Source organism: Narcine bancroftii, chromosome 7 (assembly GCF_036971445.1).
Source record: "Narcine bancroftii isolate sNarBan1 chromosome 7, sNarBan1.hap1, whole genome shotgun sequence".
NCBI classification, from domain to species: domain Eukaryota; kingdom Metazoa; phylum Chordata; class Chondrichthyes; order Torpediniformes; family Narcinidae; genus Narcine; species Narcine bancroftii.
The window spans coordinates 46,697,917-46,725,491 of NC_091475.1; the positions used below are offsets into that span (position 1 = coordinate 46,697,917).

At 41.3% G+C, this 27,575-nt stretch overlaps 1 protein-coding gene across 1 annotated transcript in view; it reads right to left on the reverse strand.

The window, feature by feature from the left end:
* The window catches only part of LOC138738862 (FERM and PDZ domain-containing protein 4-like), a 391,286-nt gene that overhangs the window by 1,668 nt on the left and 362,043 nt on the right, over nt 1-27,575 (reverse strand). The window contains exons 11-16 of the mRNA XM_069889976.1: nt 27,332-27,458; nt 26,167-26,256; nt 19,015-19,197; nt 11,651-11,789; nt 2,333-3,400; nt 729-2,039 (exon numbers count right to left, since the gene is read on the reverse strand). Of these exons, the coding sequence (XP_069746077.1) occupies nt 729-2,039; nt 2,333-3,400; nt 11,651-11,789; nt 19,015-19,197; nt 26,167-26,256; nt 27,332-27,458 (2,918 nt within the window). The remainder of the gene's footprint in view (nt 1-728; nt 2,040-2,332; nt 3,401-11,650; nt 11,790-19,014; nt 19,198-26,166; nt 26,257-27,331; nt 27,459-27,575) is intronic.

The following is a 27,575-nucleotide window of genomic DNA, read 5'->3' on the forward strand; positions in this document are numbered from 1 at the left end:
ATCATTAAGCATCTCCTTGACAACATGCTGCAATTTACAATCTGGGTTGTCCTCAGCAAAGAGCTGCTTTTCATGAAAACCTCCAGGCAGAGCTTTATCATTCTCACTGGCAGCTCCTTTACACAGACTGGGACACTGCTCAGGACACGAGTCTTGTCCTACCTGTCTGTCAAAAAAGGGAACTTGTCTCCTTTCCCCAGTAAGTGTGTCCTCAAGTTCCCTCGCCTTCCGAGTCCTCTGTTTAGCTAACTCATTCTCTCTCCTCAATTTGGATGGTAAAGAGGCGAAACAAATATTTCTTAAGTCACATAATGATTTTTTTGGTAAATTACTTTTACTCAATGTAAACAATTTCTGGTGACTAACATGGCCTGGGTCTTTTGAGGTTGAAACTAATGATGGAAATGTTAACACATCAGACCTCTGATCATCTTTAACACAGTAATTCTCATTTGGGAAAGTGATTGATGTGCTTTTAAGATTAGGAAATGTGCTGGGAGTAATTTCTTGAGATGAGATACTACTGTCATCAACTTTGGACTTACATGCTCTTTTCACCATATCTCTGTTAAAATGTTCAGAACTAATATCATCACATGGGCCTGACAAAAGTGAAGTAGCTTCTTGACCTTGAACATAATAATTTCCTTTACTCTCTATCTTATTTTCAAAATTTAAATTCTGTAGTTCAACCCCTGTGTAAATATAATCGCTGTTTACTGAGGTACCTGTGGTTTCTTTAATCTTGGGTACTCTATGGCACCCATCACGTATGGTACCAAATATTGCTTCAGCATTTGAAGGCGCATGCGTGTTATGGGTTGTTCTTCTATGACACATGGCTTCAGCTTGGGGATGCAAATCTTTATATGATGTTCCGTGGCCCTGAAGCAAAAGTGTCCGCTGATCCTCCGAAATGTAGCCCAGTCCTTTCAGGGAAGATTCCGAGAGTATGTGTTTAATGTCAGCTGTACAGTGGGGAGAGTCAACTGGAGTAGCACATGTGCTGCTGCCTGTACTGCAGGGTGCATCGACTGAAGAACATTGGGAGCTCTGTAAAGAATAATGGCCCTCACTTTGCAATGAAGACATTCTTTTTGTCATATGGTATTCGCAAAGTCGAGTCATGCTCTGTTCAGCTTCTGGAAGCTCTGAAGAGTGATCATCAGGGAAAAGCTCAGTATCTTCTGAATCAGTCAGATGCTTGGCCGAAGATGCGTAGGTAGTATCGGAGAGAAAGCTCTCATCGCGCCCAAGCCCTGACGTGCTGGCCAGGGAACACCGATCGTCTATTTCGGTATCAGGTTCTTTCTCTTCCAGTGCAGTTTGAGAAACTAAGCAGGCTTTTGGAAAACTTTTACCATTAATTAACTCCGGGTAATGCTTATCAGACACCTTTTCTCCTGAAACTTGAAACCACCTTTGTGTTTCTTTTCGAAAAGTAGTGCTCTCTAAGTCATAGGTAGTTGTGTGATGGTTATTCTTTCCAACCAGCGTGTTGTATTTGCCGTTAGTTGACAAGTCATCGCCCACTTCTGTCTTTTTGTTGGCATGTTGCCTTTTCATTGATACACTACTATCAACTGCTATCTTGATGCTAGAATCACCCACCTTGCACTTTTGCTTACTGGAACATGAGTACATCAGAGACCCCACCTGCAGTTTGCTGAAGTAGTCCGTGACAGACTTGGTCTCCATTGTTTCCGGTTCCATTTCAATTTCCTCGGAAGGAAGGACTTGTTTTGAAGGCACAACTTTGGACTTTGCGCTGCTTCCTCGCTGAGCAGTCAGGCAATGCATGGCTTTTGGAATCATTTTGGAAGTGGGCCCTATGTTCCCATTCTGAGATATTGGGAACTCTGTTTGCTCTTCTTGAAGTTGCTGATAGCCTTCACTGGTGGCCACAAGCATATGCATGGAACCCTCAGAGTGCTTCTGAGCTGAGGCCACCTCAGAGCTTTCAGTCATCTCAGAGGAGTTTGTTTCATTGCCAGAATCCGATGACGACTCAGGGCTATAAGCTCTTAATATCACTACACCTGTATGCCATAAGAGAATAAACAGCCAATTAATTACTTCATCATAGGCACTTCTGTAATCTTAATAAAACAGGTTTATTAAACAAAGTGTTTAGTATTTTACATTTCCGTGCATAATAAGCACCCAGTGCATGAAATATCAAACATGATTGCTCCATTAGCATGCCACATCAGAAAATGAGATGACAAAACTGATGGTAAAAATTTGTTCTGGAATGTTTCCAAGTTGTTAACAAGTTTACAGATGGAACATTATGACAGTCAATGAATAAACGTTACTATGGTGAAAGAACCTGAGCTGTCATTCGTTTGCTGAACAGACTGCTCCTCGGAAGCTGCCAGCTCCTCCAGGGCTTGCAAGGTTGAAACCACAGCATCATCCAAAGCCTGCTCACCGCTCCGCTCTTCACCCTGCATGGGGATAGCATCTATAAGTGACACAGGGATGTCGTCGTTGGGAGGACACTCGTTTTGGCTATCGCTGCCTGTATTTTGTGCTGACTGATGCTGGCTATCTTCTTCGTCTGAGCTGTTGTCTCTGAAGCCAGGTGGCGGGGCAGCTATTGCAATATTGAGAGTGTGAAGCAGAAAATCATCTTCATCATCGTCGTCACCACCAGGGGGAGGCAGTGACGTTAAGTCAATTATGTCATCACTCGATCCAGAAATATTCAGAATGTCTGTTTTGTCTGCCTCTCCGAGTGGGATATCCTCCTCACAACTAGCTTCGCCTTCATCCTCACCATCATCCGTGGTCTCCGAATAGCAGATGTCATGTAACAAGGGTTCTTCAATGCTCTCCGTATTTGCAAACATTCTGCTCTCATTAATGTTTGCATACACAGCGTTTGTGTCGATGTTATCTACACCAATCCCTGGGAATGAGAACTCTGGGCATTTAATATCTCTCGCATTGTTCAAGTACATCTGTTGGTCCAGATTGCTGGGACTGTCATCCAGCAATCTCTCATAACCAAGATGTCGTGGGTTAAAGATTGCAACATTGTGGTCCTCAAAGACAAAGGATACTTTTGCTCCTCTTGGAGATTCGTGTACTGTTTTGGTGGACTCTTTCCCAGAGGAAGGCATCCTGTTAAAACCTTTATTTTCTGCTTCCACAGTCTCCATATATCCAGCCCCTAGATGCCGATGCTGATGAGCATCTGTAATCTGAGTTATTAAAATCCCCCTGGAATCTTCATGGTAAATTGTATCATCTGAGAAATCTATATGTTCCTGCTTTGTCTCCCTGATAGACATTGGTTGAGCGTCTTCCTTCTTAGGCCTGATGTAGCATGAACTTTTCTGTACATAGTTCCATTCTACGCCGTGCATGCTATGCTTGGCCTTGTTTCCTGGGCCTATATAAAACAAAAAGAGAGGGAATTATTTGCTTGCTTCAACCTTGTTCATTCACGTGCACAATAGGGAATGCTTACAAATCAACGTTTAAAAGAGATTTTATCCCATGACATTTCACAGGAGGGCCAAAATCTAGTATAGTTCAGTGAGAGGATGTCAGATAATTTCCCTTGGTGCGCCATGCTTTTTTTTCCTGCAATGAATTTCCATGGCCACACTTGGCCTCTGTAAACCTTTTGACCAGAAATTCATCCTGATTTCATAAAACTAAGTGCACAATACACACCATCAGAGCATTGCACCCTGCTTCAGAAATTCATTCTATTTTACACAGTGGTCTGAATTCCCGAGGCAGAGTACAAGACCCTGATGCCACCAGACAGTATGCTGAGTACAACTCATTGGAGATGAATTTTTGAGTTGTGATACCATCTGAAAATGTATCTTCAGGAGAAAAATACAATCTGCAATAGTTATTGAATAAATCAACCAGTTGAAGCTACTTTGACCCTGTTTTAAATTCCATGACTGTATTTCCATATGATTCTTAGGAGGTTTAGTGAATAAAATTCTCAGTCCAGGGTTAAAAGTTAATATATAACTGAGCATCAACATTTGCAGGTGAGAGTTTTGGTCTTAGCTGGCAGTATCTTACTTCAGGATTTAACACCCAGTTACATTCCCCTGCCCAAAAATGCATTCAGGCCTGTTAATCCTTTCTGATTTATTCTGGCTCTCTCTATTCGGATTCAATTGAAAATGTGAAGCCACTCTGTTCCACGTTCCAAAGCCTATGTTATTCCATGACACCAGATATCAGATGAACTAGTCTAATGTCTTCATTTTCCTTCTTTTAACTTTTTCAAAGAGAAGAGTGACATGCACAGCTTTTCAAAACTGATGGAACACTTCGTGGGTCAGGAGCATGTAGAGGATTATGGTTAGGGAATGTACAACACTCCCATCTACTTCCTTCGTTACTCAGGGAGGAGAAACATCTGACTCCAAGGGGTTACTGATCCTTTAGTGCCATTTTGTTCACACAAAGGTAATCTTACATGCATTAACTTTGCTGAGTTCCCATCCCTGACTAAGCATTGCTTTCTTTGAGATTTCCAGCAATCTATTATTTTCTGTAAAAAAAATTCAACATACAACATTCAATGCAGTTAGCGTAATTTTAACATTTTTTTCCCCTAAGGGACAGAATACTGGACTTCCAAATTTGTAAAATTCATATTTGCATCTATCCATTCTGTTTCCATTTACCTTTCAAATTTTTTCAAATTAATCCTGAAAAAATGTTTTTTTTAACAATTTGCAGAAAAAAACAAACTTTCCTCAATTAATTTAAATTAAATTTTAAATTTAGACAATTACAACAGGGTAACAGGCCATTTCGGCCCACGAGTCTGTGCCACCCAATTACACCCAATTAACCAACACCCCCAGTATGTTTTGAACGGTGGGAGGAAACTGGAGCCCCTGGGGAAAACTTACACAGACATGGGGAGAAAGTATAAGCTCCTTACAGACAGCGTGGGATTCAAAGCGATCGCTGGTGCTGTAAGGGGCATCGCACTAACCACTAGGCCAGCTGTGCTGCTAATCCCCTTTAAATAATAATGCTGAACTGGAAATAATTTGAATGCCTGCAAATAGCTGGTGAGTTTAAATTCACATCCTTTAATAAATATAGAATCAAAAGAGAGCATGAAAAAGGCAAATATTGAACTACCATAGAGTAGCATAAACCCATTTGGGTAACTAACATCTTTTGTGGAAGAAATTCATGGAGTTCACATGATTCTTTACCTACTAATATTACTGACTCTTGACCATCCCTGAAATAGGTCGGTAAACTGAGCAAGGTCAGGAACTATTTGAGGATAGACAATAAGTGTTGGCCTGGCCAGCTCTATAAATACCCCTCTCCTGGGAACTGATGAATTTCACCTTCCTGGCACTGTACTTCCACAGTTTTAAACATCATATACCATTGTCCCATTATCTACATGATGAAAAAAAACACTAATTGTCAACACTTGCTTCTGAACCACACAACACAGTAAATTGGTACAATACGTTTCCCCATATCGAAAAGCGTGGGACTGGACGGTGTTTTAGTTATTGGCATTAAGCAGCTCAGTAATGTCAATAGAATACTTGCATCAGCTGTGAGACAACAACAAAAAACAATGGCAGGCTTTACGAGCACGAAATAATGTTTAATACGTACCAAAAAAACAACTTGATTACGTAGTGCTATCTGCAGACCCTTTTGTCATTTGCAAGTACACGAGACCTCCATTGTTATCAAAAGAGTGCCAATAGAGCGTCAGAGCCCCACACGGGCAAGTCGGGTGATCATTTTCTTCCAAATTTGTGATGTTATGTCGGCACCACAAAAAAGCTTTAGTTAATAGAACCGATAAGGGGAAACGTACTGTAGTGTAATTACCTTTTTTGGTTGTTCCTGCACAGAACAATTGTTGCCAATCCCTTATTGCTACTAAACCAGGCCATTTACAGGAAAGTTTACATTGACCACAATATTGTGAGCCTTGAGTTACTGATAGATTTATATAGATGTATATTTTTCTCCTTTACTGAGGCCTTCGTTTAGATATTATGGAATTTATGAGCCATTGTTATCAATATCACCTTTCCATTTTCATTTTATTGAATGTATTTATTTATTTGAATTTAAATTCCACAGCTGCCAAGGTGGAAATTAAACTCATATTTGCAGATCACTGGTCCACGTTTCCCTAGTAACATCTGCATTATCTCTTGCATTGTGCCAGAAAATTAATAGCATCAATCGGTGATGAATAATAATGATGAAATTATAGAGATGTGAATATAATGGACTGATTATCATACCACAAAGAGTAGGCACACGAACCCAAAGGGGAAAAAAAAACTCACTTGGAATGTAAAAGTAAAATTTATTTGCTTGATAAGTTTTGAAACAGGGAGTTTGTCATGCTACACACACTTATTCTCAATCAGTCAAATGATGTCCAAAGGACTGAGTCATAGCCAAAATAATATGGGCCAACTGCCCACTGATTTTAGGTGAACATAATCTTTGGAAAAAGTGCAGATGCTGAAAATCTAAAACAAAAGTAGGAAGTAATGGAGAAACTCAGCAGGTCAAGCATCTTCTGTAAAGAGAGAAACAGGATGAACACTTCAGCTTGATGACCATTTATCAGAATGGTCACTGACCTGAAATATGAACTCGGTTTCTTTCTCCACAGATACTTCATAGTTTTGTTTCCCAGCATTCTCTGTGATTATTTCATTGACTGTTTTACTTTCTTTATGAATGAATGAAAAGTGCTCCCAGTATAAGGTAACTTACAGCCAGTTGCTTAGTCTCAGTGGAGTGCTGAGATTGATTTTAAGTGACTGTACACTTGAATCACAGAATTGAATAGACCAGCGTCTATTATCTATTCCATTGACTTCTCCTTTTTCAGCCAATACTAATGTAGCAGTCACAAATATAGGTCATGTGGAGATTCTGTCAGAAAGCATATGAGCAAAGTAATAAACAACTGTGACCCAGTAATTTTGTATGCTAATCATACTTAAGTTGTTTGTCAAGGAGACAACATATGCAAGGGCATCTGTGATGTGATGAAACTTCCCAGGGAAGAAGCTTGGCATGATTTATTAATTGATGCTAAGTAACATTTTGCTCTTAAGAGGGATCAAATTGTCTAGAGCACACATGTAATTAAGCTAAATATGCTTGCTTATCGAGAGGTGATTAATAAGCGGAACTAGGGTTGCAGACAGATATATTCAGAAGCTTTACTAAATCATTAAATAAATGGGAGTGAAAATTACATGGTATCTATAAACCTTAGGAAAAAGGTACATGGTCCATTATACTAACACGAAAAGGGCCTTCAAGAGTCAGAGGAAAAATTGACTACGATTATTTAGCTTATAGACATAACATGGAAAGTTTGTTTTTCTTTGCAGATTCAAGAAAGCATTACGGAGTAAATTCTAGTTTTGCCTTCTCTACCCTAGAATCAGGGTTTAAGGTTTTCATTTTTAACTAATAAAAACAAAACTCCCAACACTCGACTGATCAAACAAAGTGCTGGCAACAGATATCAACCACGCAGAATTTATATTCTCATTCTTTTTCCTTTAAGAATTAAAATGTTGGGGTGGCCTATGGCTGAGAGAAACTCCGATGTCCACAAGTTCCATGCCAAGCCATGCTGCGATATCTGTTATTCGGGACAGAATCCTGAGAACGACAGGGCATGTGGAAGCATGCAAGTGTTTAATGATTATAGAGTAATGACATTTATTGTCATACACATTGTACAATGTACATACACACCAACAAGACAGAAGGAACGTGGTGTGGTGCAGAGGGTGAAGCTGTGCTGAGGTTGCGTGAATGGAACTTTACATCAGTTGGATGTGACAGTGCTATCCCTCAGGTATAAAGTGATGGCATTGTGAGAGTTATACATCAGTCTTACTGCTGATTGGGTGACCATCCCATTCTGAGACCTCACGTGAAACAGCTCTTTTGTGTCACGATGGCCCCGATTGGTCTCAGAAATGTCTGCAGAGCTTGCTGTGAGGAGAAGGGGGTAACAACAGAAAAACTTAGCAGGTCAGGTGGCTTCTGAGGAGAGAGAAAAACAGAGACAATGTTTCAAGTGCAAGGGCTAAGTTGGCTACCTTCCTGGAAATGAGGACCAGAGCAGAGGAGTAACCAGGGTGAGAGAATGTGGTTGTCCCAATTGTGACAGAGGTGCGAAGAGTGGAAGCAAGGATGTGTTCGAGGAGACGAATATATGAAGGAATGTTTGTGATGTATCAAAAGGTGCAGCTGGGATTTTAAAGAAAATATTTTTATAGAAATGGGAGACTTTTTCCCACCAGAAGTAGACCCCTTGAGAGGAGGAACTGGAGGGAAAAAGTTGGTGATGGAAAGAAATGTGGTTGTCATGGTACAAGGAAGCAATCTCACATGGAATTATCTCAGATACAGTGAAAGCAGAAAGGTCAATCATGTGGTTCTGAAATATTGTAAACAGTGGTTGAATACTGAAGTAGTTTTCCAGAGACCTGGAATGCTCTGGAGTGAGGCTCAAATCCTAAAAAGAATAGCTGGGGAATTTAACTCAATTAACTAAGCAAAAATGGAATAAAAAGTCGATGTCAGTAAAAGCCTATATGGTTGACAAGTCTTTGGGAGAATCTATCCTCAAGGACCCTCACCACCCAGGCCACGTTGTCTACTCATAGAAGCATAGAACATTACAGCACAGAACAAGTGGACCTTCAGCCCTTCTAGTCTGTGCAGAATGATTATTCTGCCTAGTTCCACTTGACCTGCAACCAGTCTATGATCCTCCATACACCTCCCATCCATTAATCTGTCCAAATCTTTCTTAAATGTGAAAATTTAGCCCACATTCACCACCACTTCTGCTGGCAGCTCATTCTACACTCTCACTATTCTCTGTGTGAAGAAGTTCCCCATATGTTCTCCCTAAACAGTTCCCCTTTCCCCCTTAACCCATATCTTCTGGTTTATATCTCACCTACCCTCAGTGGAAAAAATTTACTTGCATTTACTCTATCTATACTCCTCATAATTTTGTATACTTCATCAAATCTCCTCTCATTCTTCTAAGGTCCAGGGAATAAAGTCTTAATCTGTTTAACCTTTCTCTATAACTTAGTTCCCTTAAGTCCCGACAACATCCTAGTAAATCTTCTCTGCATTCTTTCAATGTTTTTGGTATCTTTCCAGTAATTAGGTGACCAAATCTGTACACAATACTCCTAATGTGGCCTCACCAATATCTCATGCAACTTTACCACAGCATCCCATCTCCTATACTCAATACTATGCCAAAAGCTCTCTTTACCACCCTATTTGTCCGTGTTGCAACTTTCAGGGAATTTATGAATCTGTATTCCCAAATCTCTGATCTCTCGCACTCTGCAAGTGCCCAACCATTTACTGTGTATGTCCGTCCTTCCAAAATGTAACACCTTACACATGTCTGCAGGGAGGCATGGTTGGTGTAGCGTTAGCACAACGCTGTTACAGTGCCAGAGATTTGGACTGTGGTTTGAATCCCACGCTGTCTGTAAGGAGTTTGTACACTCCCACTATGTCTGCATGAGTTTTCCCTGGGGGCACCGGTTTCCTCCCACTGTTCAAAATGCACTGGGAGTGAGAATTAATTGGGTGTAAATTGGGTGGACTCATGGGCCGAAATGTCCTGTTACCGTGCTGTATGTTTAAATTTTTTTAAAATTTAGAATTCCATCTACCCTTTTTCAGCCCATATTTCCAGCTGGTCCAGACCCCTTTGAAACCTTTCTTCACTGTCCACAATGCCTCCAAACTTTATGTCATCTGCAAACTTGCTGATCCAATTTAGCACCTTATCATGTAGGAACATATAAACTCTGTACTCTCAAAATTCCGCCTTTGAAAGCCTTCCACTCACCAAACTCCTCCTGTCAGAAAACAACTTGTCCTAATCCATGCTTTCTAGATTCTTTCTCATTTCCTCAAAATTTGTCTTTCTCCAGTTTAGAATCCAACCCGTGGACCTGACCTTGTCCATTATTCACTTAAATAATGGAGGCTGAAGATTAACACCCAGTGGTATAAAGGCAGCTTCTTCCCCTCGGCCATCAGATTTATGAACGGACAATGAACTACAGACACTACCTCACTTTCTATTATTTTTGCACTAATTTATTTATTTCTATAATGTAATTTATAGCTATATTTCCGCCTGTAATGCAGCCACAAAACAACAAATTTCGTGGCATGTTCATGACAATAAATCTGATTTTATTCTGACTGCTCTGTTGGGGATTGAGGGGGAGTCAAAGAACTAGAAGTTTCAAAGAGAGGCCACAGGTGAGACCAATATTAAGTTTGTGAAAGGATTACTGTAGGTAAGGCATAAGGCAGAGTTAAACTATGAGGATCTTCATACAGTTATTCCAGTGGGTTAAGCAGCCCACATTTCAGGACACAGGATAAATCCATGTGATGGTCTGTACAAGATTACATTAAAGCCACTGAGCTCTACTATTATGCTATGTGGTCATATACCTGGATATTGGGCTGTGTAGAAAACATGATGTGGGGGAGACCAGTGACTCTGAATCTCAACATGTATTGTATGAAGTCTGCAGCAACACTGATGTTTCATCAAGCATAATGAGCACTGGAGCTAGAAGTTTATTGCATTGCGAGATAAAGAGATTTCTTTCATGCACTGTCTTTTGTGAAAACAGTGAATTTAATTTATAGTTCTCTGCGGTGACTTCATCATTAAGTATGTGTGAAGGTGACAGAAATAGCTGGGTGAAGTCAGCTGAAAGCAATACGATGGTATGATTTGTGAGGCATATTGTATTGTAAACCATCTGACTGAAGGTTTGCAGGATGCGTTCTCTCTAAATGAAGGTTCCAGTTTGATACATTTGAACCAGAGGGGAAAAAAAAAATCACCCTGAGAAATGATTTGGAGTTGTACATTTTCTTTTGAAATTCCTGTTGGGATTATTTAAAAAAAAATACAGATACATTAAGTTTTTGGTTTTGAAACTGAAGTGTGACTGAAGATCAGTCAGGGAACTCTATCTGAGGTGCTCCTCATGTCACTTGCATTTCCACTGGACATAAATTTGAAATTCGGTCGTATTCAAGAGAGCAATGCAAACCAAATACTTATTCAGCCGCAGAGTGCATAAGGGTGAGAACATATCAGTAATGGAATAAATGAAATTTAAAGGAAAAGGAACATTTAAAGTGCATTCTGTTGAATTCAGTGGAAGTCCAGTGTGAGTGGAGGCATGTGGCAAGGCAATGATACAATCATTTGGCAGATTTAAAGCCACCAATGAGGAATGAGCTTCTGTGTGAAAGCTGATTATACAAATATTGCCAACTTCAACCCTAATGTGCCACAAATTGCCATCTCTTCAACAAACATAATAATAACATCACCACAGAGAACTCATTCACTGTTTTCATTAATGACAGTACACGAAGAAATCTCTTTATCTCCCAATTCAGGAAATCGTGGGATAAACTCAAGTAAACTTCTCTTAACACTGCTCTTCCCTAATGTTTGATAATATGGCATAATCTAAGTATTTGGAGATAAGAACAAATGTTTTTTCAGTAATACGTTTAGAAAATATGCTATGTTCATATCCAATACCTGCTTCATTATTTGCAGTGCATTTGCCATGAACCATATTAAAGATGGAGCGTCGAGAGTCCACCAATAGCCTGTAATATCCAGCTGTCAAGCAGGCAAGGTTCATTGCATCTGTTGACTCCATTAATAATATAATTGGCTGAAAAGAAAATATAACAGTTTCAGATTCTTACATTGCAGCACAGAAAATACATTGCAGCTTGTTAAACCAACAAACCATCCCTAGTAATCACAAAAGATGTAGTTCCACTCAAGGACATCTGCCATCTGTAATGAATAACACCTCAGAAGCCATCTCATGCTGAAGACTTTAATCCACAGACCTCCTTTAATATCAACACATACTGTTTGGTGAATGGATTGGCATTCTCTCATCCTGCATTTTGTCCAGATCTTGTGGAACGATCTGAAATTAAAATTTTTTAAGGCCAACAAAGAAAATGGTAAAACAGAATCTCACGAGTTTTATTGAGGACATTTGCATATCTAATTTAATAGTGTTATGGGAATGCGCATGCACGAGTGACGTTATTTACACGGAGTTGCATTGTATGAGGAGGTTCAATTTGGCGCCATCTTGGCATGAATAAAGAAGCCTACAGCTTCTCTTGAGTGAGGTTATTTTCAAATGGAAAATACACGACAAAGTGGCGAGAAGGATAAAAGAATTCTACACTCTGGATGATGGGATCTACAGGATTTTTGGTAAAAAGGACGTCGGAGGTGATAATTTGGTGAAAAAAATAATGACGACAGGAACGACCGAGCTGCAGTGAGATGAAAGCACGTGCTCAGCAGCAGGAAAAAAAGGACGAAACACGAGAGGAAGAAACAAAAAAAGTGAGAATAAAAACACTGGCATTCTGGATTATTACAAATGATCGTTTTAGTAAAATGGGATTCTCACTGTAAGGCAGGGGTGTCAAACTCAAATTTACAGAGGGCCAAAATTAAAAACTTGGACTAAGTTGAGGGCCAAACTAAATATTTATTGAAAATTTTCAACAACATCTGCATGTTTTCTCTTCTTTCAACATATGTAATGTTAAACTTTTTCTTATTAAAATAAATGTTTAATAATAGTTTTGGTTAAACTCTTTCCAGAAGAAGCATTAACAAATGAGAAATAAAATATTCAATAAATAATATTTCTCTCTAGCCTTTAAGCTCCTTTTAAATGTATTTTTTTTCACAAGCCAACAAGTCAAAAAAATAACAACTTGCTTCAATGACAAACAGGTTTGTCTTTTAAAATGATGAACATCTAGTCTGGCTCCCACCTGTCTTGAAAGGTCCTGTTTTCTGTCTTTCGTTTGGCCATTTTTCGTAAGGGGTTTATTACATGTGAGTTAGGCGACAGGTCGCAGATGCTAATAAAAGTAAAGAGAGGAGGTGGGGGCGATTAGCAGGCTGACGGGCCGGCGCCAACGCATTTGGAAAGCATTCTGGGATTTGTAGTATTAGCTGTGCATGCGTTATACTGGCGCGGCGGCCAGCGGGCCAGCTCTAATACATATTTGATATGATCCTGGGGGCCAAATATAATTATATCATGGGCCAATTACCTGAGTTTGACATGTGTGCTGTAAGGGATATTATGGACAGGAGGGACTGAATGGTCATAGTTACCATTTAATATTTCACACAAGCACAACACAAAACACAAATCACAGCCCAGTGACAATTCGATACATTGGAAGAACTGAGGAAAGGTTTGATACATTTGCAAAGACATTGTGATTTTGCAAGGGAGAAGCATAGATTTTGGCCTGGACGGTAATGGTTTGGGTATATCACACACACACGCTCTCTCTCTCATACACACACACACACACACACACACACACACACACACACACAAAAGACACCTGTGCATAGTTGGGGATAGATTTAGTGTTAAGGATAGTTTAAGAGTTAAGACTATAGTTTAAGAAATAAAATTAGTGGTTTACACTGTCTGGTTTATTGTCTATTGCTGCTCGTTATGTGCAATTTGTAACAAAATTGGAGTTTTTAAGTGGAAAGAAAAGGTTTGAAAACCACTGTTTTAATTGTACCTAACTGACTCGTTATGCACATGGTTTCATATCTCCAAAGGAAATGGGCCGATGACAGTTTTTCCCAAGCAAAATATTTCAGTAACAATTGGGTCTAGAGCAGTGATTCTCAACCTTCCCTTCCACTCACATCCCACCTTAAGCAATCCCTTACTAATCACAGCGGACTTATGGCAGAGGGATTGCTTAAGGTGGAATGTGAGGCCAGGAGGGCAGTTTGAAAACCACTGTTATAGATACAAAAGGACCCACTTTGTATGGAAGGGATTGGTTATTTAAGTTCTTTAAGTCAAGGATGGTACCTTTCACAATAAAAAAGGGAACTGAGACCGAGCTCGACAGATTAGAAAATGGATGAATACTCGAGGAACTTCAGTCCAGCGATTGTGCTGGTCAGAAAACCCAATGGTGAAATTCAAATTTGTAATGACTATAAGGTCACAATTAACCAAGCTCTGCAAGTAGCTGGACTTCCAATTCCAAGAGTGGAGGAATTATTTCAAGTTCTGAATGGTGGTAAAACGTTCACGAAATTAGACTCATCACAAATCTGGGAAGTACGTTGCTATCAACACTCACCTGGGATTGTTCACTCACACCAGGATGCCATATGGGATATCATCAGTTCAAGCAATATTTCAAGCTGTTATAAATTTTTTAATTATTTTAAAATAAATGTAGACATACAGCACGGTTACAGGCCATTTCAGCCCATGAGTCCATGCTGCTCAATTTAGACCCAATTAAACTCCACCCCGGTATGTTTTGAACAGTGGGAGGAAAATGGAGCACCCGGGGAAAACCCATGCAGACATGGGGAGAATGTACAAACTCCTTACAGACAGCGCAGGATTCGAACCCCCATCGTGATCGCTGGTGCTGTAAAGGCGCTGCATAGATGACATCATCAGAATGGGTTGTGACGATACAGAGCATCTAACATAACATAACAATTACAGCACGGAAACAGGCCATTAGGCCCTTCTAGTCTGCACCAAACCAAACACCCCTCTCTAGTCCCACCTCCCTGCACAATGCCCATAACCCTCCATCTTCTTCTCATCCATATACCTGTCCAACCTTTTCTTAAATAATACAATTGACTCCGCCGCCACTATTTCTCCCGGAAGCTCATTCCACACGGCTACCACTCTCTGAGTAAAGAAGTTCCCCCTCATGTTACCTCTAAACCTCTGCCCCTTAATTCTTAACTCATGTCCTCTTGTTTTAATCTTTCCTCCTCTTAACGGAAATAGTCTATCCACATCCACTCTGTCTATCCCTTTCATAATCTTAAATACTTCTATCAAATCCCCTCTCAACCTTCTACGCTCCAAAGAATAAAGACCTAATCTGTCCAATCTCTCCCTATACTCTAGATGCTTAAACCCAGGTAACATTCTGGTAAACCTTCTCTGCACTCTCTCCACTCTGTTTATATCCTTCCTATAATTAGGTGACCAGAACTGCACACAGAACTCCAAATGAGGCCGCACCAACGTCTTATACAATCTCAACATCACCTCCCAACTCCTATATTCCATGCAATGATTGATAAAGGCCAGCATACTAAAAGCCTTCTTCACCACCCTATTCACGTGAGTTTCTACCTTCAGGGAACGATGTACCGTTACTCCTAAATCTTTCTGCTCTTCTGTATTCATCAATGCTCTCCCATTTACCACGTATGTCCTGTTCTGATTCTTCTTACCAAAATGAAGCACCTCACACTTATCAGCATTAAATTCCATCTGCCATTTTTCAGCCCACTTTTCTAAGCAGCCCAAATCCCTCTGCAATCCTTGAAAACCTTCTTCATTATCCACTATTCCACCTATCTTAGTATCGTCTGCATATTTACTAATCCAATTCACCACCCCATCATCTAGATCATTAATGTATATAACGAACAACAATGGGCCCAATACAGATCCTTGAGGCACACCACTGGTCACCGGCCTCCAACCTGACAGACAATTATCCACTACCACTCTCTGGCCTCTCCCTTTCAGCCAATGTTCAATCCATTTGACTATTTCAAAATTTATACCTAAAGACTGCACCTTCCTAACTAACCTTCCATGTGGTACCTTATCGAAGGCCTTACTGAAGTCCATATAGACAACATCCACTGCGCTACCCTCATCCACAATCCTAGTCACCTCTTCAAAAAATTCAATCAGATTGGTCAAACATGACCTTCCTCCCACAAATCCATGTTGAGTGCTCCTGATCAGACCCTGTCTATCCAGATGTTTATAAGTACTATCTCTAAGAATTTTCTCCATTAATTTACCTACCACAGACGTCAAACTTACAGGCCGATAGTTGCCAGGCTTCCTCCTTGAACCCTTTTTAAATAACGGAACCACATGCGCAAAGCGCCAATCCTCCGGCATTATCCCCATATCTAATGACATTTGGAAAATTACCGCCAGAGCCTCTGCTAACAAACCTGGAAAAGGTCCAGCCAGATTAGAACAGGCTGAAGTCCGACTGTGTCAAGACAAGTGTATATTTATGGTACCCTCAGTATTTGGGATTTACAATTGACCATGAAGGAGTCAAGATGAATACAGTTGGCACCAAAGGCGCCTGTAATGCACCTTGCCCATTGAATCGAGCTGAGTTACAATCATTCTTAAGTTTGGTTAACCACTGTCGAAAGCACATCCCCAACATGTCAACACTGTGCAACCCACTCAACCAGTTGTTAAAAAAAAAAATCAGAAATGGTGCTGAAATGCGGAAACTGACAAAGCTTTCAATCGCTTGAAGAAACTGTTGACCTCAAGGGGCAACGTTCTCGTTCATTACAACCCAGATGTTTTGCCTGTTGGTTTAGTGCGTTATTGTCACAAATGGAAAAGGGAGAACAACCAGGTTGAATATGTTTCCCTCTCCTTGATGGCCTGTGAGCGAAACTATGAACAACTGGAGAAGGAAGGACTGGCCATAATCTTTGGTCTCAAGTGTTCTCACCAATACCAATATGGTAGGAAGTTCACTTTAGTGTTGGACAATAAACCACTGAGCTTGATCTTGGGCCTCAAGAAAGGCTTTCCTGTGTCAGCAGCGGTGAGAATTCAAAGATAGGTGATGGATCTTGCGGCATATGGTTATGATCTAATCCAGCAGACAAGAACGGCCATGCTGATGCATTATAGTGCTTACCTCCACCTGAGACAGAACAGGGTGAAAGGAATATTAATTGGTCAGCGAGGGGAAGCCACAGTGATCAACCAGGAACAACTTGCCTATTACAGTGAAGACTTTGAGCAAAGAGATATGGAAAGATTCTATACTTCCCCTTGAATGGGTGGCCCAAGGCTGACAATATTACACCTGAATTGAAAGCTTATCACAAGTGGCGAAACAAAACATTGATTGAAGAGGGTTGCCCACTCTGTGTGTGTGTGTGTGTGTGTGTGTGTGTGTGTGTGTGTGTGTGTGTGTGTGTGTGTGTGTGTGTGTGTGTGTGTGTGTGTGGGGGATGGGGGGGGGTGGGGTCAAGAACAATCATCCCAAAAAATGGAAAGAGGCCATTCTAAAAGAGTTTCAGACCAGTCATCCAGGAATGGTCAGGATGAAGGCTCTGGGGTTCATGCATAGCTGGTGGTCATCGACTGATGTCAACATTGGTCCAGTGATGCCACATCTCCAAGAAATGTGACAGAAGGGACCCCAGGCTGAAGCTAACCCATAGAAATGGCCATCACAACCATGGCACCCAATTCACATTGATTTCGCTGGTCCATTTCTGAGGAAAATTTTCTGATTTTTTTTTATATACACAATCCAAATGGCCTATGGTAGTGTCAATGCGGTCAATGTCAACATTAAAAAAACAACTGAGAGACTACGAGTCTGTTCGCAGGGTATGGATTACTCATAGAAATGGTTTCAGACAATGCATCTCAATTTGTGTCAGATGCTTTCAGTTTCTGCAAAACGACAATGTGCACCCGACCATCCTAATACTATTGGGGAACCAGAGCGCTTCATGCAGACATTTAAAAGGCTGATGGCAGCAAAGAAATCATGTAAAATATCATGAAGCCAAAAGATTGCAGAATTTCTGTTATAAAGAGATACACTGCACTCCACTATAAAATGCACGCTGGCAGAACTGAAGTTTGGACGCAACTTGAGAACCCGACTTACTGCAGTTCACGCAAACGTCGGACTTCGTATTCAAAAGTTGACATCCCCAAGTAAGCCAACAAGATGTCTGGAGATTGGAGAACAAGTATTAGTAAGAGATTACTGGGAGAATAAAGAAACATGGATAAGAGGCGTGCTTCTCAAGAAATTAAGTCCATGTTCATATTTAGTACTAGTGGGGAACAAGATGTGAAATTGACACATCGGCCAGTTAAGAGCAATCGAGGTCCTCATTTCCGTTCCAATTGCCGATGATTCTTTTGATGTTCCATTTTTGGCACAACCCGACAAAGATGCCCGAGATAGCTCCAGTACAGGCTGCTGAGACACGGGCTGTTCAGGAACAAATCCCGGTCAAATACCGGACACACAGCCAGTAGTGCCAGCTAGCGGGAAGCTATCTGCTCCAAAAAAGTTGAAAAGTCATACTCCGGTATGGTGTTCTTCATGTCCGAGAAGATCCATGAGAGAAAGACATCCTTCAGTACATCTAAAACACTATGTTCAGTGACTTAAAGACTTTATTCGGTACATCTCAAAGACTATGGGCTGTGACTTTAGGACTTTGTATGTTTCCAGTAGAACTAGATCTATAGTTACCATGATTAGTGGATGTTATGCTTAAATTCTCTGTAGTGTTAACAATTGTAAATTTAACTTTATACTTATTTACCAGTAAGCACAAACTTTTGTTTTAAGGGGGAAAGAGTGTCATGGGAATGCTCATACGTGCATGACATCATACACACGGGGTTAATATTGTCTGGAGAGGTTCAGTTCGGCACCATATTTGCATGAATAAAGATGCTTTCAGCTTCTCTTAAGTGAGGTTATTTTCAAAGGGAAAACACATGACCAATAACGATTGTAATTATTAAAATTCTGGCCATTAAATGCTGACCACACTGAAGAAACTATGACTTGTCCTAAAGTAATCAAAGATGGCATTAGAATTTTGGGACAGTGGGAAATAGAGGTTGTTGATTTCTTTTCATTTTCCTGTGCTGAACAATGTTCCTCCCACTGTCTTTTTCACATCCTTTCCAAACCTGCCCCAGCTCACTTGCCTCGGTGACCTTCTCAGTTTGATTCCTTCCGCCCCCCCCTCAGTTTGATTCCTTCAAGTATAAGGTAGTTTCTTACCTTGACATCCAGCACATTCAGTTCAACTCTCACATTGTTTTCCTCTTCTGTGAACATCTCGATCTTGTTCACATGGCTGAAGTCAGCCAGCAGAGCCACCAGGTGTGTTTTTGCATTAATTACATGGCTAATTCCATATCTCGGTCCCACTAATAAAGTGACTTCAGAGTGTTTCTCTCCTTGCTGTTTTAAATGGAGAGAAAATAGGATCATAATTTTCTTTTACTATGTTTTCAATTGTAATTTAACAATACTCCAAAAAAAGTCCAAGTATTTTCAATTATAAGAATTGTACAATATTCTGAACCCCATTTCAAGACGACAAAAGTATGTGGCATGTATTGATCAATTCTGGTGAATTTCAGTTCATTAGTTCTCATACTCAGTGATGACCATCAGCTGAAATGAGGGTGTGAATAACCTGGTTAAACTAATTGGCTCGTACTTACCATTATCTACACCAGTGGTTCTCAACCTTTTTCTTTCCACTCACATCCCACTTTAAGCATTCCTTATGCCATAGATGCTCTATGATCAGTAAGGGATTGCTTAAGGTGAGAAGTGGGTGGAAAGAAAAAGGTTGAAAACCACCATTGTAATCATACCTAATTGACTCATTATGTATACAGTTTCATGATTCCAAAGGAAATGGGCCAATTACAATTTTTCTCAAGCAAAACATTTCAGTAACAATTGGATCTAGAACAGTAATTCTTAACCTTTCCTTCCCACTCACATCCCACCTTAAGCAATCCCTTACTGATCACAGAGCACAGATGGTATAGGGATTACTTAAAGTGGTGGAAAGAAAAAGGTTGGGAACCACTGATCTACACCTTTCTTTTGCACAGATCCACAACTATTCTTTACCTTGGTATGTATGTAACTAAATAGTAAGGAGTGGCACCTTTATCCAGGTGAAATGACAGCAGAGAGCTAGCATGGTTGTGTTAAAAGTGTCCCCCCAAAAATAGAGAAGTATGCTCCCCCCCAAGTCCATGATGCAGGCACCATTGTTGTTTCATTTGCAGAGAAAAGCACTTGTCTAGCTGCTTATAAGCAGGATCAAGTGGTTCAAAGGTAAATCAATTACACATGAAATGAAACTGTGATGGTACCTGTGGAGTGAACTGTATGGGAGAATCAAGAATGAGGGAATGCTGCTTAAAATTAATGGGCTGTCTAAGATATAAAGGATAATTTTTCCCATTAAAGGCCATTAGTCTTCCAAAGAGCTCTGAAAGCAGAGTAAAGTACATGAATATTTTCTTATACTACATTTTAAGTTTAGATAAATGTTAATGATCTATTGCTCTCCACCAAGGATGAATATTTTCAAGGCAGAATTAGATAGACGAACAATTGGTAAAAAGATTATTGCAGAAAAATGTCAGTCACATTTTGTCTGACAATATTTCTATGAAGTACCTTGGGGTATTACCATGTTAAAAGTGCTAAATTAATGTAAGTTGCCTTCTTCATTACACACTAAGGCTGGAATTTTTCAGACCAGCTGATACAGGTGAATGCAAGCATTGACCATGATTAAACAATACAAACCTGCAAATGCTGGAGTCAATTGCGATACACAAATGTGCTGGAGAGACTCAGCCACTTCCTTCTGTAGGAAGGAAAATGTAACCAGCATATCGGGCCTGAGGCCTTCGTCGGGAACATTCCTGACAAAAGGCTCAGGCCTGAAACGTTGCTTACCTTTTACTTTCTATGGTTGTTGCGAGACCTGCTGAGTTTCTCCAGCACTTCTTTTTGTTCCCTTGAAGAAGGGCCCAGGCCTGAAAGTTTGACAATCTATCTTTGTCTCTTATAGATGCTGAATAGACCAGCTGAGTTCCTCCAGCATTTCAGTGATTTTACTACAAACACAGCATCTCTCCCTTCTCTAGCACTTCTGTCCATGATTATACTTCAAAATGACAGCAATAGCTGCAAAATGTTTTTTGGATATCCTGAAAGGGACATGAAAGTGCTATGTTTATTCATCTTTTTAACTTTTAATCAGCCCCTCTAGTCCTCCCAGAGATCGGCACAGAAAAAGTCCTTCCACTTCAAAATATTAGCCATGTTCACTTCAATCTTGACCATATTCCATTGTGTAGTGCTTATAGATAAGGTAAGTATCTCTTATTAGCTTTGAACCAAGAAACGTCTCCTTTTGTGTTCAATATCCATTGTAGCTGGTGGACATGAGGACTTTGAGAAAATGAAACCCTCCAAAGCAGGTTCAATGTGGATTGTGGTGGGTCATGTGACCTCTCCAGTTGGAACCTGGTGGGAATGTGGATTGTGGAGGGTTACGCGACCTCGCAGTCTGGAGCCTAGTCAGAGATCGCATCAGGGTTGAACCCAGCCCACCCATTAGTGCCCACCTAACCAGTGGGCCCTTTAATTACCTCTTGATGACTTGGGCTAGACTCTCCAGCTTACTGAACTATAAAGTCTACCACGTAGGGTAGTTCTTTCTCTTATGCTCTTTGGTTCTGAGGCAAACCCTGCTCCACTCCAGATCGCGAACTGTGGACAATGCTGGAGGAGTAGTTGGTAATCCATAGGAATTGGAGCTTTTAGATATCATTAGAGCAGTGCCCACATTAGCCAAGGAATGGTGGGTAGCCTATTGTAATCCTTAGTTGTTATAAATCTGTACACAGTTCCTAGTATCAGTCGTGTTAAGTCTGATATGACTGATTATACCATGTTTATCTGTAGTTGCTAATATCGGTAGTGTTAAGTCTGATGTGATTGGGTTGCACTGTACTTGTAAATCTGTACTTCTCTCTTTGGCTTGGCTTCGCGGACGAAGATTTATGGAGGGGGTAAAAAGTCCACGTCAGCTGCAGGCTCGTTTGTGGCTGACAAGTCCGATGCGGGACAGGCAGACACGATTGCAGCGGTTGCAGGGAAAAATTGGTTGGTTGGGGTTGGGTGTTGGGTTTTTCCTCCTTTGCCTTTTGTCAGTGAGGTGGCTCTGCGGTCTTCTTCAAAGGAGGTTGCTGCCCGCCAAACTGTGAGGCGCCAAGATGCACGGTTTGAGGCGTTATCAGCCCACTGGCGGTGGTCAATGTGGCAGGCACCAAGAGATTTCTTTAGGCAGTCCTTGTACCTTTTCTTTGGTGCACCTCTGTCTCGGTGGCCAGTGGAGAGCTCGCCATATAACACGATCTTGGGAAGGTGATGGTCCTCCATTCTGGAGAAGTGACACATCCAGCGCAGCTGGATCTTCAGCAGCGTGGACTCGATGCTGTCGACCTCTGCCATCTCGAGTACTTCGACGTTAGGGATGTAAGCGCTCCAATGGATGTTGAGGATGGAGCGGAGACAACGCTGGTGGAAGCGTTCTAGGAGCCGTAGGTGGTGCCGGTAGAGGACCCATGATTCGGAGCTGAACAGGAGTGTGGGTATGACAACGGCTCTGTATACGCTTATCTTTGTGAGGTTTTTCAGTTGGTTGTTTTTCCAGACTCTTTTGTGTAGTCTTCCAAAGGCGCTATTTGCCTTGGCGAGTCTGTTGTCTATCTCATTGTCGATCCTTGCATCTGATGAAATGGTGCAGCCGAGATAGGTAAACTGGTTGACCGTTTTGAGTTTTGTGTGCCCGATGGAGATGTGGGGGGGCTGGTAATCATGGTGGGGAGCTGACTGATGGAGGACCTCAGTTTTCTTCAGGCTGACTTCCAGGCCAAACATTTTGGCAGTTTCCGCAAAGCAGGACGTCAAGCGCTGAAGAGCTGGCTCTGAATGGGCAACTAAAGCGGCATCGTCTGCAAAGAGTAGTTCACGGACAAGTTTCTCTTGTGTCTTGGTGTGAGCTTGCAGGCGCCTCAGATTGAAGAGACTGCCATCCGTGCGGTACTGGATGTAAACAGCGTCTTCATTGTTGGGGTCTTTCATGGCTTGGTTCAGCATCATGCTGAAGAAGATTGAAAAGAGGGTTGGTGCGAGAACACAGCCTTGCTTCACGCCATTGTTAATGGAGAAGGGTTCAGAGAGCTCATTGCTGTATCTGACCCGACCTTGTTGGTTTTCGTGCAGTTGGATAATCATGTTGAGGAACTTTGGGGGACATCCGATGCGCTCTAGTATTTGCCAAAGCCCTTTCCTGCTCACGGTGTCGAAGGCTTTGGTGAGGTCAACAAAGGTGATGTAGAGTCCTTTGTTTTGTTCTCTGCACTTTTCTTGGAGCATCTTCGTGATGCCACCATCATCACCCTGTACAAAAACAAAGGCGAGAAATCGAGATGGCAGAGGTCGACAGCATCGAGTCCACGCTGCTGAAGATCCAGCTGCGCTGGATGGGTCACGTCTCCAGAATGGAGGACCATCGCCTTCCCAAGATCGTGTTATATGGCGAGCTCTCCACTGGCCACCATGACAGAGGTGCACCAAAGAAAAGGTACAAGGACTGCCTAAAGAAATCTCTTGGTGCCTGCCACATTGACCACCGCCAGTGGGCTGATAACGCCTCAAACCGTGCATCTTGGCGCCTCACAGTTTGGCGGGCAGCAACCTCCTTTGAAGAAGACCGCAGAGCCCACCTCACTGACAAAAGGCAAAGGAGGAAAAACCCAACACCCAACCCCAACCAACCAATTTTCCCCATTGTAAATCTGTACTCAGCTGCTAGTATCAGTAGTGATAAATCCGATCTGACTGATTATACTGTGTTTTGTGATTGAGAGCACTAGTGTGTGTTATCTCTGTTGCGATCCTCTTACGTGTGTTTAAAGGTCCTTCCTGCATTCAGCCTCTGTCCAGACTTGTTGCTCTTTGAACCCCCAATCTTTTCCTTTCCCACACAACATTTGGCGTTGCGAGCATGGTTCAAGGAGTCTCAGCTTGACACACATGCCGTCGTCATGTTTGAACTTTGTATTACCAAGCATGTGTGTGGGTTTCCTGTTGTGTGTGTGGGTATATGCATGTGTGTAGGTGAGTGTATATATGGGTATGTGTATGTATATGGGTATGTGTGTGTATGTGGGTATGTGTGTGGGTGTGTATATGGGTGTGTCTGTGTGTGTGTGGGTATATATGTGTGTGTGTGTGTGTGATGGCATGCTTTTTTGTGAACAGGAAGAGCCCCAAAGCTAGTAAGGGAGCCTCAGGGCAGGAGAGTAGAAGCCCAGGGTGGAGTAATGATGGTGCAGAGTTTAGCAGGCTAGTAGGTTTACTGGTGTCCACAGATGACTGGGCTGATAGTTTGGACCCGTGAGGGGAGAAGATTGGGCACCACGTGGTGTCTCTCCTTGAGAAGTCGGGATTTCTGGAGACTGAGGGGAGTTATGGGGCCCTTTGGCCTATGGCGTCTCTCCTAAGACACCAATGGGAAATTATAGGAAAATTAGACCAATAGGGTGCCCAGAAAGATAGGGAGATAGAATACCTCCAGCATCACTGTTGTACATTACACGATGCAGTACAGACGGACCAAGTGTGAGCGACCAACCTAGAGAGCCAGCTTGCAAGCTGATCAAAATGCAGCAGCTGCAAGTGGCTGGTAGCTGGACCCAGTCAAGGTCTGAGCCATTGTCCGGCAGGGGAAGGGGGTCAACAAGGGGTAAGGGGATGGATGGTAATGATCATGTGGAACTGTGCCATAGGAGTGGGGGGAATGTGCACTGTAAAATTTTATTTACCTTTTATAACAAAGTATTAATTTTTTTTGTAATGTTTTTACTTGTTTTTTAATGATTGGTGAGTGGTGTGACTTCCGAGGGGTGGAAAGTCATGTGGATAGTGGAGAGTCATGTGACCTCTCCATCTGGAACTTAGGTGGAAGTTGCATCACCTGCCAATCAAGATTGGACACTACCCAACCATCAGTGCACACCTGACCGTTGGCCCTTAAATCACCTAGTGATTACCTGGGCCAGACACGCCATCTTACACTACTATAAAATCCACAACATTAAGTACCTCTTTCTCTTTTGCTCTTCGGTCGTGAGACAAACTCTGTTCCATTCCAGGTCACGATCTGTGGACATTGCTGGAGGAGTAGTTGGTAAGGTGTGCACCACACAGGGATCAGAGCTGTTAGATAGCATTGGAGCCCGTGCCCATGTTAGCCAAAGAAATGTGGGTAGCGAATTGTAATGCTTGCTTGTTATAAGTTTGTACACAGTTGCTAGTATCAGTAGTGTTAAGTCTGATGTGATTGGGTTGCACTGTGTTTGTTAGTCTGTACACAGTTGATAGTATTGGTAGTGTTAAGTCCAATATGACTGATTATACTGTTTTTTGTGACTGAGAACCCTGTTGCGATCCCCCTTACGTGAGTTAAAAATAATTCTTCTTGTGTTCAGCCCGTTTCCAGACTCATTACTCTTTGAACCCATCAAAGTTTTCCCTTTCAACACAACAGAGTTACATCTTTTTTTGAATCCAAATCAAGCTATCAGCAGAATGCATTGTTACAGACTATACACACCAAACATTTACTCCACATCAGTAACATGTCACCACCAATCCTGCAGGTCAATGTTTCCCATTTTCAACCAACAGTTCCAATGACTAAGGCTGTCAGATACTTTCCTATTTAGTTGTGAATGACTGAGAGTTTTGTAGAAAGAATCTGGACTCAGCCTATCCATTCTATTTTGACCGGCATAAAAATATGCATTCACGCGATCAATCTGTGTTGGAAGCAAAAATGCTTGACCTTTTGAAGGTTCCTCATGGTGAATAATACCTCACACACAATAGATGAGCATTCTTAAATGCGATATTTTCAGTTATGCTGCTGGAAGGCTTCAGGCTACTTTGATGAGCAAAATCACAATTCATAAAATAATTAGTTGAACAAATAAATAGCATTAAATCTGACCAACTGTGAGCCAATTTGTAGTTTTCCTGCACAGCTATGCTGGACACAAAGATGATTAAATCTGAATTAAGTTTTTCTGTACAGGATATGGAAATCAGCAGGGATTACAGCAAAGCGAGGATTTGTATTCATGAATTTTATTTGTACCCAGAGCTGTCATTTCGAGCCATTCTCCTTGATATTTTGGGGTGTCTGAAGTATTTTCCTCAAGGGATTATAATTACAGAGTTTTAAAAGTTTAGATGAACATTAATGAACTGTTTCCTCTCCATCGAGGTTAGCAGAAAGAGGAGAAAAATAAGATACATTACCACCAGCATGGCTTTAAACACTCGGCCTCCGTATAAACGCAGGTCACTGAGAAACTTTAGGTAGTGCACCTTGGCTTGCAATGCAGATAGCTAGAATAGAAAATAAGATCTGATTTGAGGTAAAGGATTACATTAAATGGTGATTGGAATGGAGGCCAGTGATTGTCACTAAAATATAGTTGGGTAACGTGTACTGCTTACTCTTCCAAATCAAGAAATCAAATATTCCTTTCAATGAAGAAGCTTGCAATTGGGCAAAATGTATTGGAATAAAATCACACCATGTTATCTAATTAATCCAGAAGAAAGTCCACTAAAGTACAGTTAGACTGTTACGGTTCAGTAAGGAAGAATACCAAGCAATTCTAAAACTAATCAGCATCTTATTAAAAAAATAATTGGTGCTTCAAAGTCTAGCACAATTTTTAGATCAGCCATTCTCAACCTTTTTTTTTGGCTATGGCCTCCTTAAGACTCTGCTCAAACTTTATGCCCCCCCCCCCCCACTCCCTGTGCAGCAGTCAAGTTTAGTTGGCTTCTTCTGTACTACCAACCACGTTAAAAAAAAACATTTTATGATTTCAATTCATGCCCCCCTTTTAAATGTGCTGAGCATCCCCCCCATCCCCTGCCACGGGGTGGGGGGGGGGTGGCGGTGGGAGGGAGAAGATGTGGTTGGTGTTGAGCCACTGTTGAGAATGGCTGTTTTAGACATTGGTAGGTATTTTCATACTGCAGTAACTGCTTCAAAGAGCTAGAAATTGTGGCAGAAAACAATTCTAATATTGTGAGGCAAGTGACTGCCAATCTTCTTTCTCTTCTTCAGAGCCCTTCTGCATTCCATTTGCATGTTAATTTCTTTTTAATTGAGAAATTATATTTTCCAATCATTTAAGTAGTTGAATTAAGGATGATTGATCATAGTCACCAGTTCATATATTTACCCACACAAAAAATGTAATATTTAATGCAAGTCAGAGCATTCTACGAATGAAGGACTAATGCTCATTTTTCCACTTTGTCAGAGGTAATTGTTGTGTTAATAGGTGCATAATATCTTCTGCATATGGTTCCTGCATGATATAATAGCATCAGTTAAGGTAATGGCATGGGAATTTACTACGCCAGGCAATGAATATTTTTACAGTTCATGGTGCAATGTTACCTTTTTGCCAGGAGGAACAAGATTTTGGTTTGCTTTCAGGATGTGGGTCAATGCTTTCTTTACATTTTTCTCTTTCATGCTTTGCAATACCATGGGAGGGAGGAATGTTTCAAGTCCCCATTCTTTCCTGGAAGAGAAATGTCTGTCATAGAGAAGGCAAGACCCATTGTCTCTAAGTATCTCCTTATTAACGCACATCAAAATAGGGAAATGAACATGGCCTTTGGATCTGTGTTTAATGGAA